The following is an 11,683-nucleotide window of genomic DNA, read 5'->3' as shown; positions in this document are numbered from 1 at the left end:
TTTCCTGCTTTGATCCGATGCCAGTAAAGCCAAGACAAGGTTGGACAGTGTACAAGGGAGGGGACAAACTTTGTGGTTTCTGCAGTGACTTCAGCCATGCTAACACAAGAAACAGCATCCCCCAAGCCAATACTGTGTGGCACAGGTTCAGCAATAACATACTTCTAAGATGAAATAACTCAGGCTGGTAGAAAAAGCAACTTCACCCTCTGTTGAGGCAACAGGCAAGCTTACTAGGGACAGATCATACCTTCAAGGAATGTAACATGCTGTCCTGCACCTGCTAGGAGACATTCTGCCCCTCCTCGGCTGCTAACTCTGCTTCAAGCAAGCAAAGGCAGAAACAATGCCAGAGGAGCAATCCCATCCTTTCTGAGTTCAGCAGCTAGTGCTGGAGCACATGGCTGAGAAAGCTGCCTGGGACAAAGACACGTACCTGAGACACAATGTAATGGAAGGAAGGACATTGCTTGCCATTATTTGGATATGGCAAGAAACTTGGTTGGAAGCATTTGGAAGCAAGAAGACACTGTGAGGAGACCCTCCCTCTTCCCTTGTGCCAGACTTTAGCTTCCCTTAGCCCGTGAACCAATAGGGGTGTGCATTTACCAGGTGGCTTTGCAGTTCTGCTGCCACCAGAGGAAGGAAGCAGGAAAGGGACAGTGGGCAAAGAACCAGGCAGAAGTAAAGATGGGTGGAAGGACATGTACTGTGTTTCACCTCTCAGCAATGCCAGATACCACCTTCTAAGCCATGGAGAAGGGGCCGAAGTCCTAGTCTAAGGAAAAACCTACCTTTGCTTTAGACTCCTGGGTAGCTTCAATGGGCAGGATTCAATTCTCTTCCCTCTTAAAAAGCTGCCACAGCCTAAAGCAAGGCATACCAAGGATTAGCTTAAACTCCACCTGAAGCTTGTGGAGCAAGCTCAGGCTCCTGAGAACCTCATTCATGTTCAAATCCCTGAGTTTAATGTGTCCATCTACAGAGAAATTAGACTGAACAAGAACTTTCACGACTGTACATCAAGAAACGCAGCACTGAAATAAGCTTTACACAGGCACTGTTACACAGAGATTATTTGGGGTGGCTATTTGAAAATGCATTTTAAAAGCTGGTTCAAAACATTTGTGCTTCTTTGATGTTGCAAGTCAAAACATAAGGGTATTAGTTATGGCTGTGACTGCCAGTAAGTTTAAAACCAAGAATCCATAGATTATAACTGTACCTTTAAACACCTTGTGCTCTGCCTCACCAGAGGAAGAGGTCCCTAAAGGCCTCTCTTCACTGGAGAGCTCAGCTTGGAGTTGTTTGTGAAAAGAGATGGTTGGTTGTAAATAGTGAAGGGCTCATCTTGACCACAGGGATGGCTGTCCCAAACACCTTGACCAAGAAATAGTTGAGTTTCAAATCTTTGGTGATACAAGAAAAACTGTCAATAAAGCTACTCCGCTGGATAGGAGAGCAGACTTTAGGCTACTCAGTAGTCAGGAAGGTCCCTTGGGAATCTGCTTTTGAGGACAGTGGGGTACATAAAAGCTGCTCAACTTCTAAGGGCTTTCTTTCAAGAGCACAGGAGACTGCAGTTATGTTCACAGAATATTCTGAGTTGGAAGGGACCCACAAAGATCATCAAATCCAAATCTGAAGTGAATGGCCTGTATGGGGATCAAACCCACAGCCCTGGCATTATTAGCACAATGCTCTAACCAGCTGAGCTACCTCCAGGTCAATGTGTCAGAAGTTAAGCAGGTGACAGGGCAGACTGGCTTGGCTGAGCAGGGACCTCCTTCTGCAACTCACCATGAAGTGTACAGACTTTGGGAACAAGGACAGGCTACATGGGAGGATGACAGACATGCTACTTGCCACTATAGGGAGCAAATCTGTAAGGCCCAAGATCAGCTGAAGCTGGCTGGTACTGTGGTGGGTAAGAAGAGGCTTTTTAAAGTATGTTAACAGCAGAAGGAAGACTAAAGGGAGCATTGGTCTGTTACTTGATGAGGTAGGTCACCTCATCCACGAACAGTGATGGAGATAAGGTGGAGACACTCAATGCTGCTGTTGACACCAACAATGGGCACTGGGATGCCCAGAGCCCTGGGCTGGACAGCCACAGCAGAGAGAGTCATAAGCTCATGGCTGACTTTGAACTTGAATGGGATTTTCTGCTGCAACTGAACACGTAAAAGCCCAACGAGATTCATCCCAGGATACTGAAGAGTTGGCTGATGTTATTGCAAGACCTCCATTATTAATCAAGACTTGGGAATCTGGGGAGGTCCCAGTCAACCTGAAACTGGCAAATGTTGTCCTAATTTTCAAGAATAGCAAGAAATGTTAATTCCAGGCTTATCACTCTCACTCTGGTGCCTGGTAAAACTATGGAGTTTATTCTGGGAATTATTGAAACAGACTTAGTCATTGATGAAGTCTGCATGAGTTCTTGAAGGGGAAGTCATGGCTTACTAACTTAATAAACGTTACCCACCTAGTAGTCAGACGGAAGGCAGATGAGGGTTTTACTTTTAATTTTAGCAGAGCTTTTGATACTGTCTCTCACTGTACCCTTCTGGGCAGCATTCAGCTAGACATGTACACAATATAGGGAGAAAACAACTGGCTGAGGGGTCAGGCTCAAAGGTTGTAGTAAAAGGGGTAACATCTAGCTGGTGCTCCCCAGGGTTCAGTTTTAGGGCCTGCTCTCTTCAAAGCTTTTCTCAATGACCTGGACACAGGAGTCAGCCATGCATAAGCTTGCTGATAACACCAAATCAAAAGATGTTGATTTCCTCAAGGGGCCAGAGACCTTACAGAGAGATCTTGATAGACGGGCATGCTGGACAATCATTAGCCATATGAAATTTAACAAGCACAATGCCAAATTCTGCACCCAGAATGGTGTAATCCAGGATGTAAATACAGATCAGGGTAGACGAGACTGGAGTGCAGCCCTGCAGAAAAGGATCTGGGCATTTTGGTTGATGGCAGGCTCTGTGAGCCAGCAGGGTGCCCTGCCAAGCAAAAGGGCCAGTGTTATCCTGGAGTGCAACAGGCACAGCACAGTTAACCAGCCAAAGGAAGCGATGATTCCCCTGTACTCAGCATTGGTCCAGCCCCACAATGAGTTCTGCCTGCAGTTCTAGGTCCATGATAAAAGGATATAAAAATATTACAATGCATCCAAAAGAGGGCAACAAAGACCACAAAAGCCAGCATGACTTACAAGGAGCAGCTGAGGACACAAGGCTAGTTCAACTTACAGGAGACAGAGGGCTGACCTCATTTGCTCATCACTGGGACCAGGGAGGGAGGTGCTGATCTCTTTCTGCCATCCAGCAATGGGACACAAGGGAATGCCTTGATGCTGCATCAGGGGAAGTTCAGATTGGGCTTTAGGAAAAAAGGTCTTCACTTACAAGGTGATGAAGCTCCCCAGGGAAGCAGTGATGACCCTGAGTCTGTCTCTGTTAGGGTTTAGACAATGCTCTTACAACCTTTAGGTTGCCCTGTGCACAGTGAGGAGTTGGGCTCAATCACACTTGTGGGTCCCTTCCAACTCAGGATATTCTATGATTCTATGACTCTCTGACACCTCCAAGTCCTAAATCGTAGTATAGAGCAGCACAGTGAGACAGGGAAGACCCTAGCACCTAAAGCACACAAGATCTTACTGCTGAAATCCAAGCAAAGAAGAGAGTTTAGTCAGTGGGGGAAGATTTCAATTACACTTCTGGCCAGGAAAGTCTTTTTTCAGGCACTAAGCACACTTAGACACAATATAAATTTGTTTTTCTTTTAATTTTTACAAATGTTTGAAAGCATCACTGAGCAGACAGTGACACAAATAGATATTCCAGCAGTGACAGGCACCCGATGAATGGCATTTTCCTGAATTCAGTCCCAGGTTCTCTTGGGATCAATAGTGGGAAATAAAATTGACTACAGAAAAAAGCCTGGTGCTGATGGCAGCAGAACTCCCTCACTTGCCCAAAAAACAATTCTCATATCCTACAGATTAATGAAGATTAGAGGCAAATTACTATATCCACATGGGTTAACACCAGTAAGGCCCCTTGTCCCCTCTCCAAACTTAAATGGTGGGGTGAGGAAGGGATTACAATGGCCTAGAGGCAGAGCCTGTTCCCATAACTGGGATCACCAGAGATGGAGCAGGGCCTGGAGACCAAATCTGGCTACTGGATTACAAACTTCAAAGTGAGGGCCAACAGTGCTAGTGGAAGGAGTTCAAAGATCCTCACTCTTATCTTCTGCTGGTCAGCAACGCTGGTTCTAGGAGTCTTTAGCTTCTTTCATTTCTTTCCCTTGAGTAAGAGACTGTCACTGAAAGGGAGATAGAAGGGAGTCATTAGTCCAGAAAGCACAGCAAAGCTGAACCAGCCCCTCACTATGGATTTTAGGGTGTGGGGTGTCACACCCAAAGGATCTCGAGTTCCAAGTTCTGTCTATTAGGTAGTATTTTTCAAAGCCCCTTCAGCCTTCTGGAACCAGTAAGGCAGAATCTGGTGAGAGGTAAGAAAGAAGGATCTTATAATCACAGATACCACAGAAAAGAAACCAGCTCTGGTTTCCCTTCTTCATTTTAAGAAATCTAAGCTTTTAGCTGCATCCCACTTTAGCACAACTGGCACTGCCTTTTTCAGTAAACAGTGGATAAATTAGGCAAAGCCACCAAACTCCTACCAGCTCTGAAAGCAGGAAATGGGGATTTCTAGCATGGACTGGAGATTGTTACCCTGAACGAACACAAATTCCTATTATCATCTGCCTGCCTTCCTACAGCTCCCTTTCCAAAATGCAGGATGCCCTGTAAATGTGTGATAGATCAGAAAACGCTCTCCAGTTACTCCTGCCTTTCCCAGGCAAGCTTCCTTATGGGACAAACATGGAGCTTCAATCACTGAGCATCTCCTACTCAGTATAGACATTTGTGTGGTCCCTGCATGGAAAACTTTCACATCACAAATGGGAACTGAGGTAGATATGGGTAGATAAACTTTCTGGGGCAAAGGCCCAAGCCAGAAACATCCCAAGCACCAAGCAAACAGCAACACCCTTGTTCCAAGTACTAACAAAATGACCAAAATAAAGCGAACCTTACCTTCCTCTGTGTCAGCAGATGCAGTAAGGGGTAGAGGGGGGGGGAAGAAGAGAAACAAGAGTGAATTGATTAGATTTAACAAAACCCCCATTTTCACAGTAAGAAAGACTGCTCCCTATTTGGCTGTGTCCTATGGCATCAGGCTCCTCTCAGAGAAAAAATCCTGAGGGAGCTCCAGAAAGGGAACCAGCTTCCCAGGTAGGGTGCAGACAAATCCAGCCATCCATCATTTACCTGGTGAAGCCCTCATCCTGCAGGTTCAGTACCAAGTTATCTGCTGTGAGATAGACGCGGTTCTGTGAGGCAGCAATCTGAAAAAGGAACCCATTACAGAGACGGCATAAAGAACTGTAAGTGCACATGGAGGAACAGCTCTAGGAAATTATCTCCTCCTGTTTTGTTCACTTAAGATCCCTGTTGAATCAATGCATTTCCTCAAAACAACTCTGTAACTTCCTGACTTCCCATCCCAGAGCCATCAGACTTTCTAAAAGTGGTGCTCATTCTGTCTCTGTCACAAAGACCTTTGATCCCACACTTATTTGTCCCCCTTTCTCAGCCTGCAGGGAACCAGGAGCTTTTGTTGGCTACAGCTGAGTGTGGGTGATGGAATCTAATGTGGATCTGACTCTGTCATACGAAGGGCAGGAACTCTTAGCCCCACATCTAAGTGCAGATCATTGCTAAATCTTAAGCTCTGCATGAGCAGAGAAGGGCTGGGCAGGAACAAAGATCAGGACAGGGCAGATCACATTCGCCTTAAATTCATCATGTGGCCACTGGGCTGGGGGGACAGCACAAGGATTGCAAAGGACAAAGGGAATTCTGTGCCCCAGTGCTCACCGTTTTTGAGATGTTTTGAGCAGCTCGAATCTTACGTAGCTTGATGTAGCCTGGATTCCTGCTGAGAGCTTCCCCAAGGTACAGAGGAACAAGAGTTAAGGAAAAACCTGTGAACAGAAGCTGTCTACCCACAAGGAATTCTTTCCAAGCCATATTAAAAATTATCTTGGAAGGGTAAAAAGAAATCTCTATCCCAGTAACATGGGCCTTTGGGCAGGCATATTTTTACTTCCCCAAATCAAGAACATTATGGATTATGGTCTCACACAGCCAATAGATGTTGAACCTTACAGCAGGGAGTGAAGGCTCATGGCCTTCCGTGGTCTGACTTGTAACCTCAGACAAACCTCACTCCAGCCAACTGGAGAAGTGAGGAATAAATAACAATGACCTACTTGAAGCTACATCCAATCACAGTCTACTGAGTGCTAGCCCAGTGTGACAGATTCTCCAGACTGTCAAGCCCACAAATCACATCCCACAAAATCTCCTGAAGTAGGATATCATCTTGGCAGCTGTCGCTTCTCCCTCGGCCTGAACAATCTTCTGCTTCTGCTCCTGCTTGGCCTTTTCCACCAGGAACTGGGCACGCTGTGCCTCCTGCTGGGCTGTAGGGAGAAGGGACACACACATTGGAACCACATTGTGTCTTCTGAGCCATCAGAACCTGAGAGTTGAGGCCTGGGGGCTCTGCTTCCAAAAAACCAATGGCATTCTGGGACCATATCCCCAAGTACAAAGTGTATCTGACTGCACTTTACCTTTTCTTAAGTAAAATCCACAGCACCCAGACCCTCCACATGTAATCCCCACAGTGAGTGACATATTCCCAGACTGAAGAAGAACTCTAGTCTTGGGAATTCAGCCCCTCTGATGGTCTATCCTATTAGCTATGGCCCAAAGCTTTCTGATAACACTTGTAAAATAAACTTGGGTCAGCTCTGTTACTAAGGAGGCTGAGATTTGTAACTCCATACCTGTACTGATACAAATGCAGTGACACAGCAACCCAAATTCCACTTCCTTATTTAATAATTCAGTGAAAAGGTAAAGGCAATCCACACTTTTCAGGCACCAACAGAACTCACCCACTTGCTTAGCCTCCACAGCTGCTGTGTATTCACGACTGAAACTGAGTTCTGTGATAGCCACATCGTCCAGGATGAGGCTGAAATCCTTGGCTCTCTCTGTCAGTTCTCGCCTAATGAGCAGGGACACCTGAAATACAAACACAGCAACAAGAGTAGTACCAAGCACAGGGTGTTCCTCCCTTCCTGTGCACTCCAGAAGTGAGGCACAACTGCCCTGTGGAATGTTGGGGCAGACACTGCCTAAGCCACACTGCAAACCATGAACAAGGATACCACGCCTGAGTAACACTGCGTATCCACAGCTACATATCACATTTTCTAAACTGTGTTACAGCTTATTTGTAGTCACTACTGTGCAATTAACATTGCAAAAATAAAAAACCTTGAAAGCATCTTTTGCTTTCACATCCTACCACATCTAGTTCCACAGTTCCCACACATTTTGGCAAAGAGCATTTCCTTCCCTTCTCCACCATGAATTTGTCACTGTTTTTGCAGGCTCTCTCCCCATAATTGTATTATGACACAGAAAAAACAGGACCACACAATTTTTTACTTTTTTACTTGTCTAGTGCAGCTACTCCAGCTTTTTTAGCCACTTTGGATGGGTGTTGCTGCTAGATATTTTATTTCACATTTAAATTCCCACCACCTTTTTCAGGCACGTTGACAAGTCCTGCATGAAATATTGACTTAAACAGAAACTATTGCTACAATATCACATGCTTGGCCAGTCCAGTGTTTGCTTTTACTTTTACTGCAGCTGTTTCTCAGCAGAACTCAAAAATAATGACACAAACCTTCACTGTGTGAACTGCAAGTGCTTAACTATGTAAAGGCAATTCATTTTCTTCTGATTATCAACCCCTTCAATACACATCACTTTACAAAAGCAAACACTAGTAAGGATACACGCCGAGAAGGCAAATTCAGTTCAGTTAGTTCAAAAATTTCAGAGGTCATAGAATGATTCTTCTCCGTGATCAGAGATGCTTGACAGCCTTCGTTTGAAATAAACCTGAACCCCTCACAGATACTCTTTGCTGTCACATCCTTTCCACTCACTCTCTCTATACATGATGATTAAAAAGTCTCTCCAGTCCACACCGTATGGATGAGCACAAAACTCTGAAGTCTCTGCTAGGATCAGTTCTCACAACAAAACATGGACACTTAGTTCCACTCCTCATTCCTTTTGTCCTGGTTCAGAAACTAATTAAGAGATGCTTTGCATTTCAGCTGACAACTTTTCCTCTTCAGCAGTTTCCTGATCCTGCAGAATCGACTTTAAAGCCTTTGAAAACAAAACCAGAACCTACTCTCTTCCTCGGCTGCTACAGGTGATAAGCACTCTCAGAGTCCCTGACAATCAAATAACCACTACACAAACTTTCAGACACAGGTGTTTTTAAGCTAAATATTTCTATTATTTTGCAACACTCGGCCAAAATGACCATCTAATCTTTTTCTAATCAGTGACTGCAGCAAGGGTGCCAAGAGCATGGATCAAGGGACGGCATGGTGGTGCCCATCAATAGCACAAGAGGCAACAGGCAGAAACTGATGCTCAGGAAGTTCTGCCTGAACATGAGGGAAGAACTTCTTTCCTGTGCAGGTGACCACACACTGGAAGAGGCTGCACAGAGAGGCTGTGGAGTCTCCCTCATTGGAAATATTCAGGAACTATCTGGACATGATTCTGTGCCATGAATGAAGCAGGATGATCCTGCCTGACCAGGGAGGTTGGACCAGATGACCCACTGCGGTCCCTTCCAACCTGACACATTCTGGGATTCCAAACAGAAGTATTTGCTACGCTTCTGTAGCATCCATCATTGACAGGTTAGTTCTTTGTTAACTGTTCCTTCCTTTCATTTTTCAGATCCTTCAAAACAGTTTCACAGAATCATAGAATCAGTTGGGCTGGAAGAGACCTCCAAGATCATTAAGTCCAACCCTTAATACAACCCCACTTTCATTGCTAGATCATGGCACTGAGTGCCATGTCCAATCTCACCTTAAACACATACAGGGTTGGAGAATCCACCAACTCTCTGGGCAGGCCATTCCAATGCCTGACCACTCTCTCTGGAAAGAACTTCTTCCTGATATCCAACCTAAACTTCCCCTGGCAGAACTTAAGCCCGTGCCCCCTTGTCCTATTGCTGAGTGCCTGGGAGAAGAGACCAACCTCCATCTGGCTACAACATCCTTTCAGGTAGTTCTAGACAGTGATGAGGTCACCTCTGAGCCTCCTCTTCTCCAGGCTAAACAACCCCAGCTCCCTCAGCCTCTCCCCACAGGACTTGTGCTCCAGTCCCTTCACCAGCCTTGTTGCTCTTCTCTGGACCCGCTCCAGCCCCTCAATCTCTTTCCTGAACTGAGGGGCCCAGAACTGAACACAGTACTCAAGGTGTGGCCTCACCAATGCAGAGTACAGGGGAAGGGTCACTGCTCTGGGCCTGCTGGCCATGCTATTTTTGATACAGGACAAATGGGAAGAGGCTGGTGCTGTCTCCCACTTAGTTTGATTCAGGTGCAAATATTCAGGCTGTATCATCAGCTTCTGAGGAGAAAACTGGATCCCTTGGTACACAGACTGCAAAACTGTACCATAATGTAGCGGAGGGGGAGGGAGAGCTGATTTACATCACAGTCCACAGTTAACAGTAAAATGGGCTTTAAAAAGAATTACCTGGCTCTTCATGGATCTCAGAACAGCTGTCACAGCCCCTATCAAAAATAGCATGGCCAGCAGGACCAGGGCAGTGATCCTTCCCCTGTATTCTGCATTGGTGAGGCCACACCTTGAGTGTTGTGTTCAGTTCTGGGCCCCTCAGTTCAGGAAAGATATTGAGGTGCTGGAGCGGATCCAGAGAAGAGCAACAAGGCTGGTGAAGGGACTGGAGCACAGGCCCTATGGGGAGAGGCTGAGGGAGCTGGGGGTGTTTAGCCTGGAGAAGAGGAGGCTCAGAGGTGACCTCATCACTGTCCAGAACTACCTGAAGGGAAGTTCTGGTCAGGTGGAGGTTGGTCTCTTCTCCCAGGCACTCAGCAATAGGACAAGAGGGCACGGGCTCAAGCTCTGCCAGGGGAGGTTTAGGTTGGACACCAGGAAGAAGTTCTTTCCAGAGAGAGTAATCAGGCATTGGAATGGGCTGCCCAGAGAGGTGGTGGATTCCCCATCCCTGGAGGTTTTTAAACTGAGGTTGGCCATGGCACTGAGTGCCATGATCTGGTAAAGGGACTGGAGTTGGCCCAAGGGTTCGACTTGATGATCCCAGAGGTATCTTCCAACCCAACTGATTCTATGATTTGGATGCACCATCCACCAGCCTGATATATTCATCCTTTAACTGTTACAGCCCTCCCCCCACCCAGAGTTTGGCAGTTTCCCTGTGACCTGCGTGCAGGGCTCACCTGGGCTCTCTGTGTGATGAGTTGGGAGGCGTTGAACTTCGCCACCACGCTCTTGAGCACCTCGTTGACAATGGAGGGCAGGACCCTCTCCTCGTAGTCGAGCCCCAGGCGCTGGTACATGCTGGGCAGCTCGGCAGCGTTGGGGCGTGTCAGCACACGCAGGGAGATGTTCACCATCTGCAGGTCTGAGGGGAGAGATCAGGGGGCTAGAGGGAAGCTGGAGGAGGGGGGCTTCTTGTCAGGAACTGCAGGGATGGGACAAGGAGCAACTGGTACAAACTGAAAGATGGGAAACTCAGTCTGGATGTTTGGGAGGAGTTCTTTACATGAGGGTGGTGAGACGCTGGCACAGGCTGCCCAGGGAGGTTGTGGATGCCCTAGCCCTGGAAGTGCCCAAAGCCAGGTTGGATAAGGCTTTCAGCAACCTGCTCTAGTGGAAGGTGTCCCTGACCACGGCAGGGGGACTGAAACTAGGTGATTTTTAAGATCCATCCCATGCCGCTATGAAAGAGCCCAACGCTGCGGCAGGTCTCCTGTCCCGTCCCTTCTTCCCTCCCGCCTCGTGGTCTCTCTCTCTCACCTTTGGAGCCGGTGGGGGAGGAGATTTTCCGCGGGCGCGCTCGGATGTCGTAGATGATGGGATACTGGAACCAGGGGATCCTGCGGGAGGCGAAGGCGCGTTACGGGCGCGGCGCCGCCGGGCGGGGAGGGGGCGGGGGGGCCGTGCCCTACCTGAAGTGCAGCCCCTCGGCCAGGATGGTGTCCTGCTGCACGCCGCCGATGCGGTTGAAGAAGATGGCGCGCTGGCCGCCCTCCACTGTGGGGAGAGAGCGGGGGCTCGGTGAGCGTGGGCGGCGGGCGCGGGGGCAGCACGGGGTGGGGTGGGCACTCACCGATGAACACGGACTCGCGCACGCCGTAGGCCAGCGCGCCGGCGCCCAGCAGCAGCTTGAGCGCGGTGCCGACGCCGCGGGGCCCGGTCGGCAGCCGCCCCGCCAGGTCCTTCAGGTTCTGCGCCATGGCCGCGCCGCCGGGAAGGACACCGGAAGGAGCTGCCGCCGCGGCGCTCCGGCGGGAAACCGCGGCGCCGAGAGCACCGCCCCGGCCCCCTCCCGCCCCTCCCCGCCTTCCGGCGCGGCGGGCACGGCACTCCGGAAGCGGGTCCGGCCGGAGCCAGATAGAGGGCGCGTCCCGGGCGCCATCTTGGGTG

At 48.4% G+C, this 11,683-nt stretch overlaps 1 protein-coding gene across 2 annotated transcripts in view; it reads right to left on the bottom strand.

Annotated features, from left to right (window-relative positions):
* Positions 1-11,572, bottom strand: part of PHB2 (prohibitin 2) — a 114,997-nt gene extending 103,425 nt beyond the window's left edge. Inside the window, exons 1-9 of one of the 2 annotated variants that reach the window (XM_071558898.1) lie at positions 11,367-11,571; positions 11,206-11,290; positions 11,054-11,133; positions 10,474-10,658; positions 7,051-7,180; positions 6,467-6,570; positions 5,963-6,040; positions 5,354-5,430; positions 3,780-5,125 (exon numbers count right to left, since the gene is read on the bottom strand). In XM_071558898.1, the coding sequence (XP_071414999.1) occupies positions 5,116-5,125; positions 5,354-5,430; positions 5,963-6,040; positions 6,467-6,570; positions 7,051-7,180; positions 10,474-10,658; positions 11,054-11,133; positions 11,206-11,290; positions 11,367-11,493 (876 nt within the window). In that variant the 5' untranslated portion in view covers positions 11,494-11,571 and the 3' untranslated portion in view covers positions 3,780-5,115. Of the gene's footprint in view, positions 1-3,779; positions 5,126-5,353; positions 5,431-5,962; positions 6,041-6,466; positions 6,571-7,050; positions 7,181-10,473; positions 10,659-11,053; positions 11,134-11,205; positions 11,291-11,366 lie in introns of those variants that run through there. The other variant, XM_071558889.1, reaches the window with a different exon arrangement.
* Positions 11,573-11,683: the final 111 nt, after the last annotated feature.

The sequence above is a fragment of the Pithys albifrons genome, chromosome 1 (assembly GCF_047495875.1).
Source record: "Pithys albifrons albifrons isolate INPA30051 chromosome 1, PitAlb_v1, whole genome shotgun sequence".
Lineage (NCBI taxonomy): Eukaryota > Metazoa > Chordata > Aves > Passeriformes > Thamnophilidae > Pithys > Pithys albifrons.
Note: the sequence above shows the minus strand (reverse complement) of the source record. Positions and strands in the feature narration are given on the sequence as shown.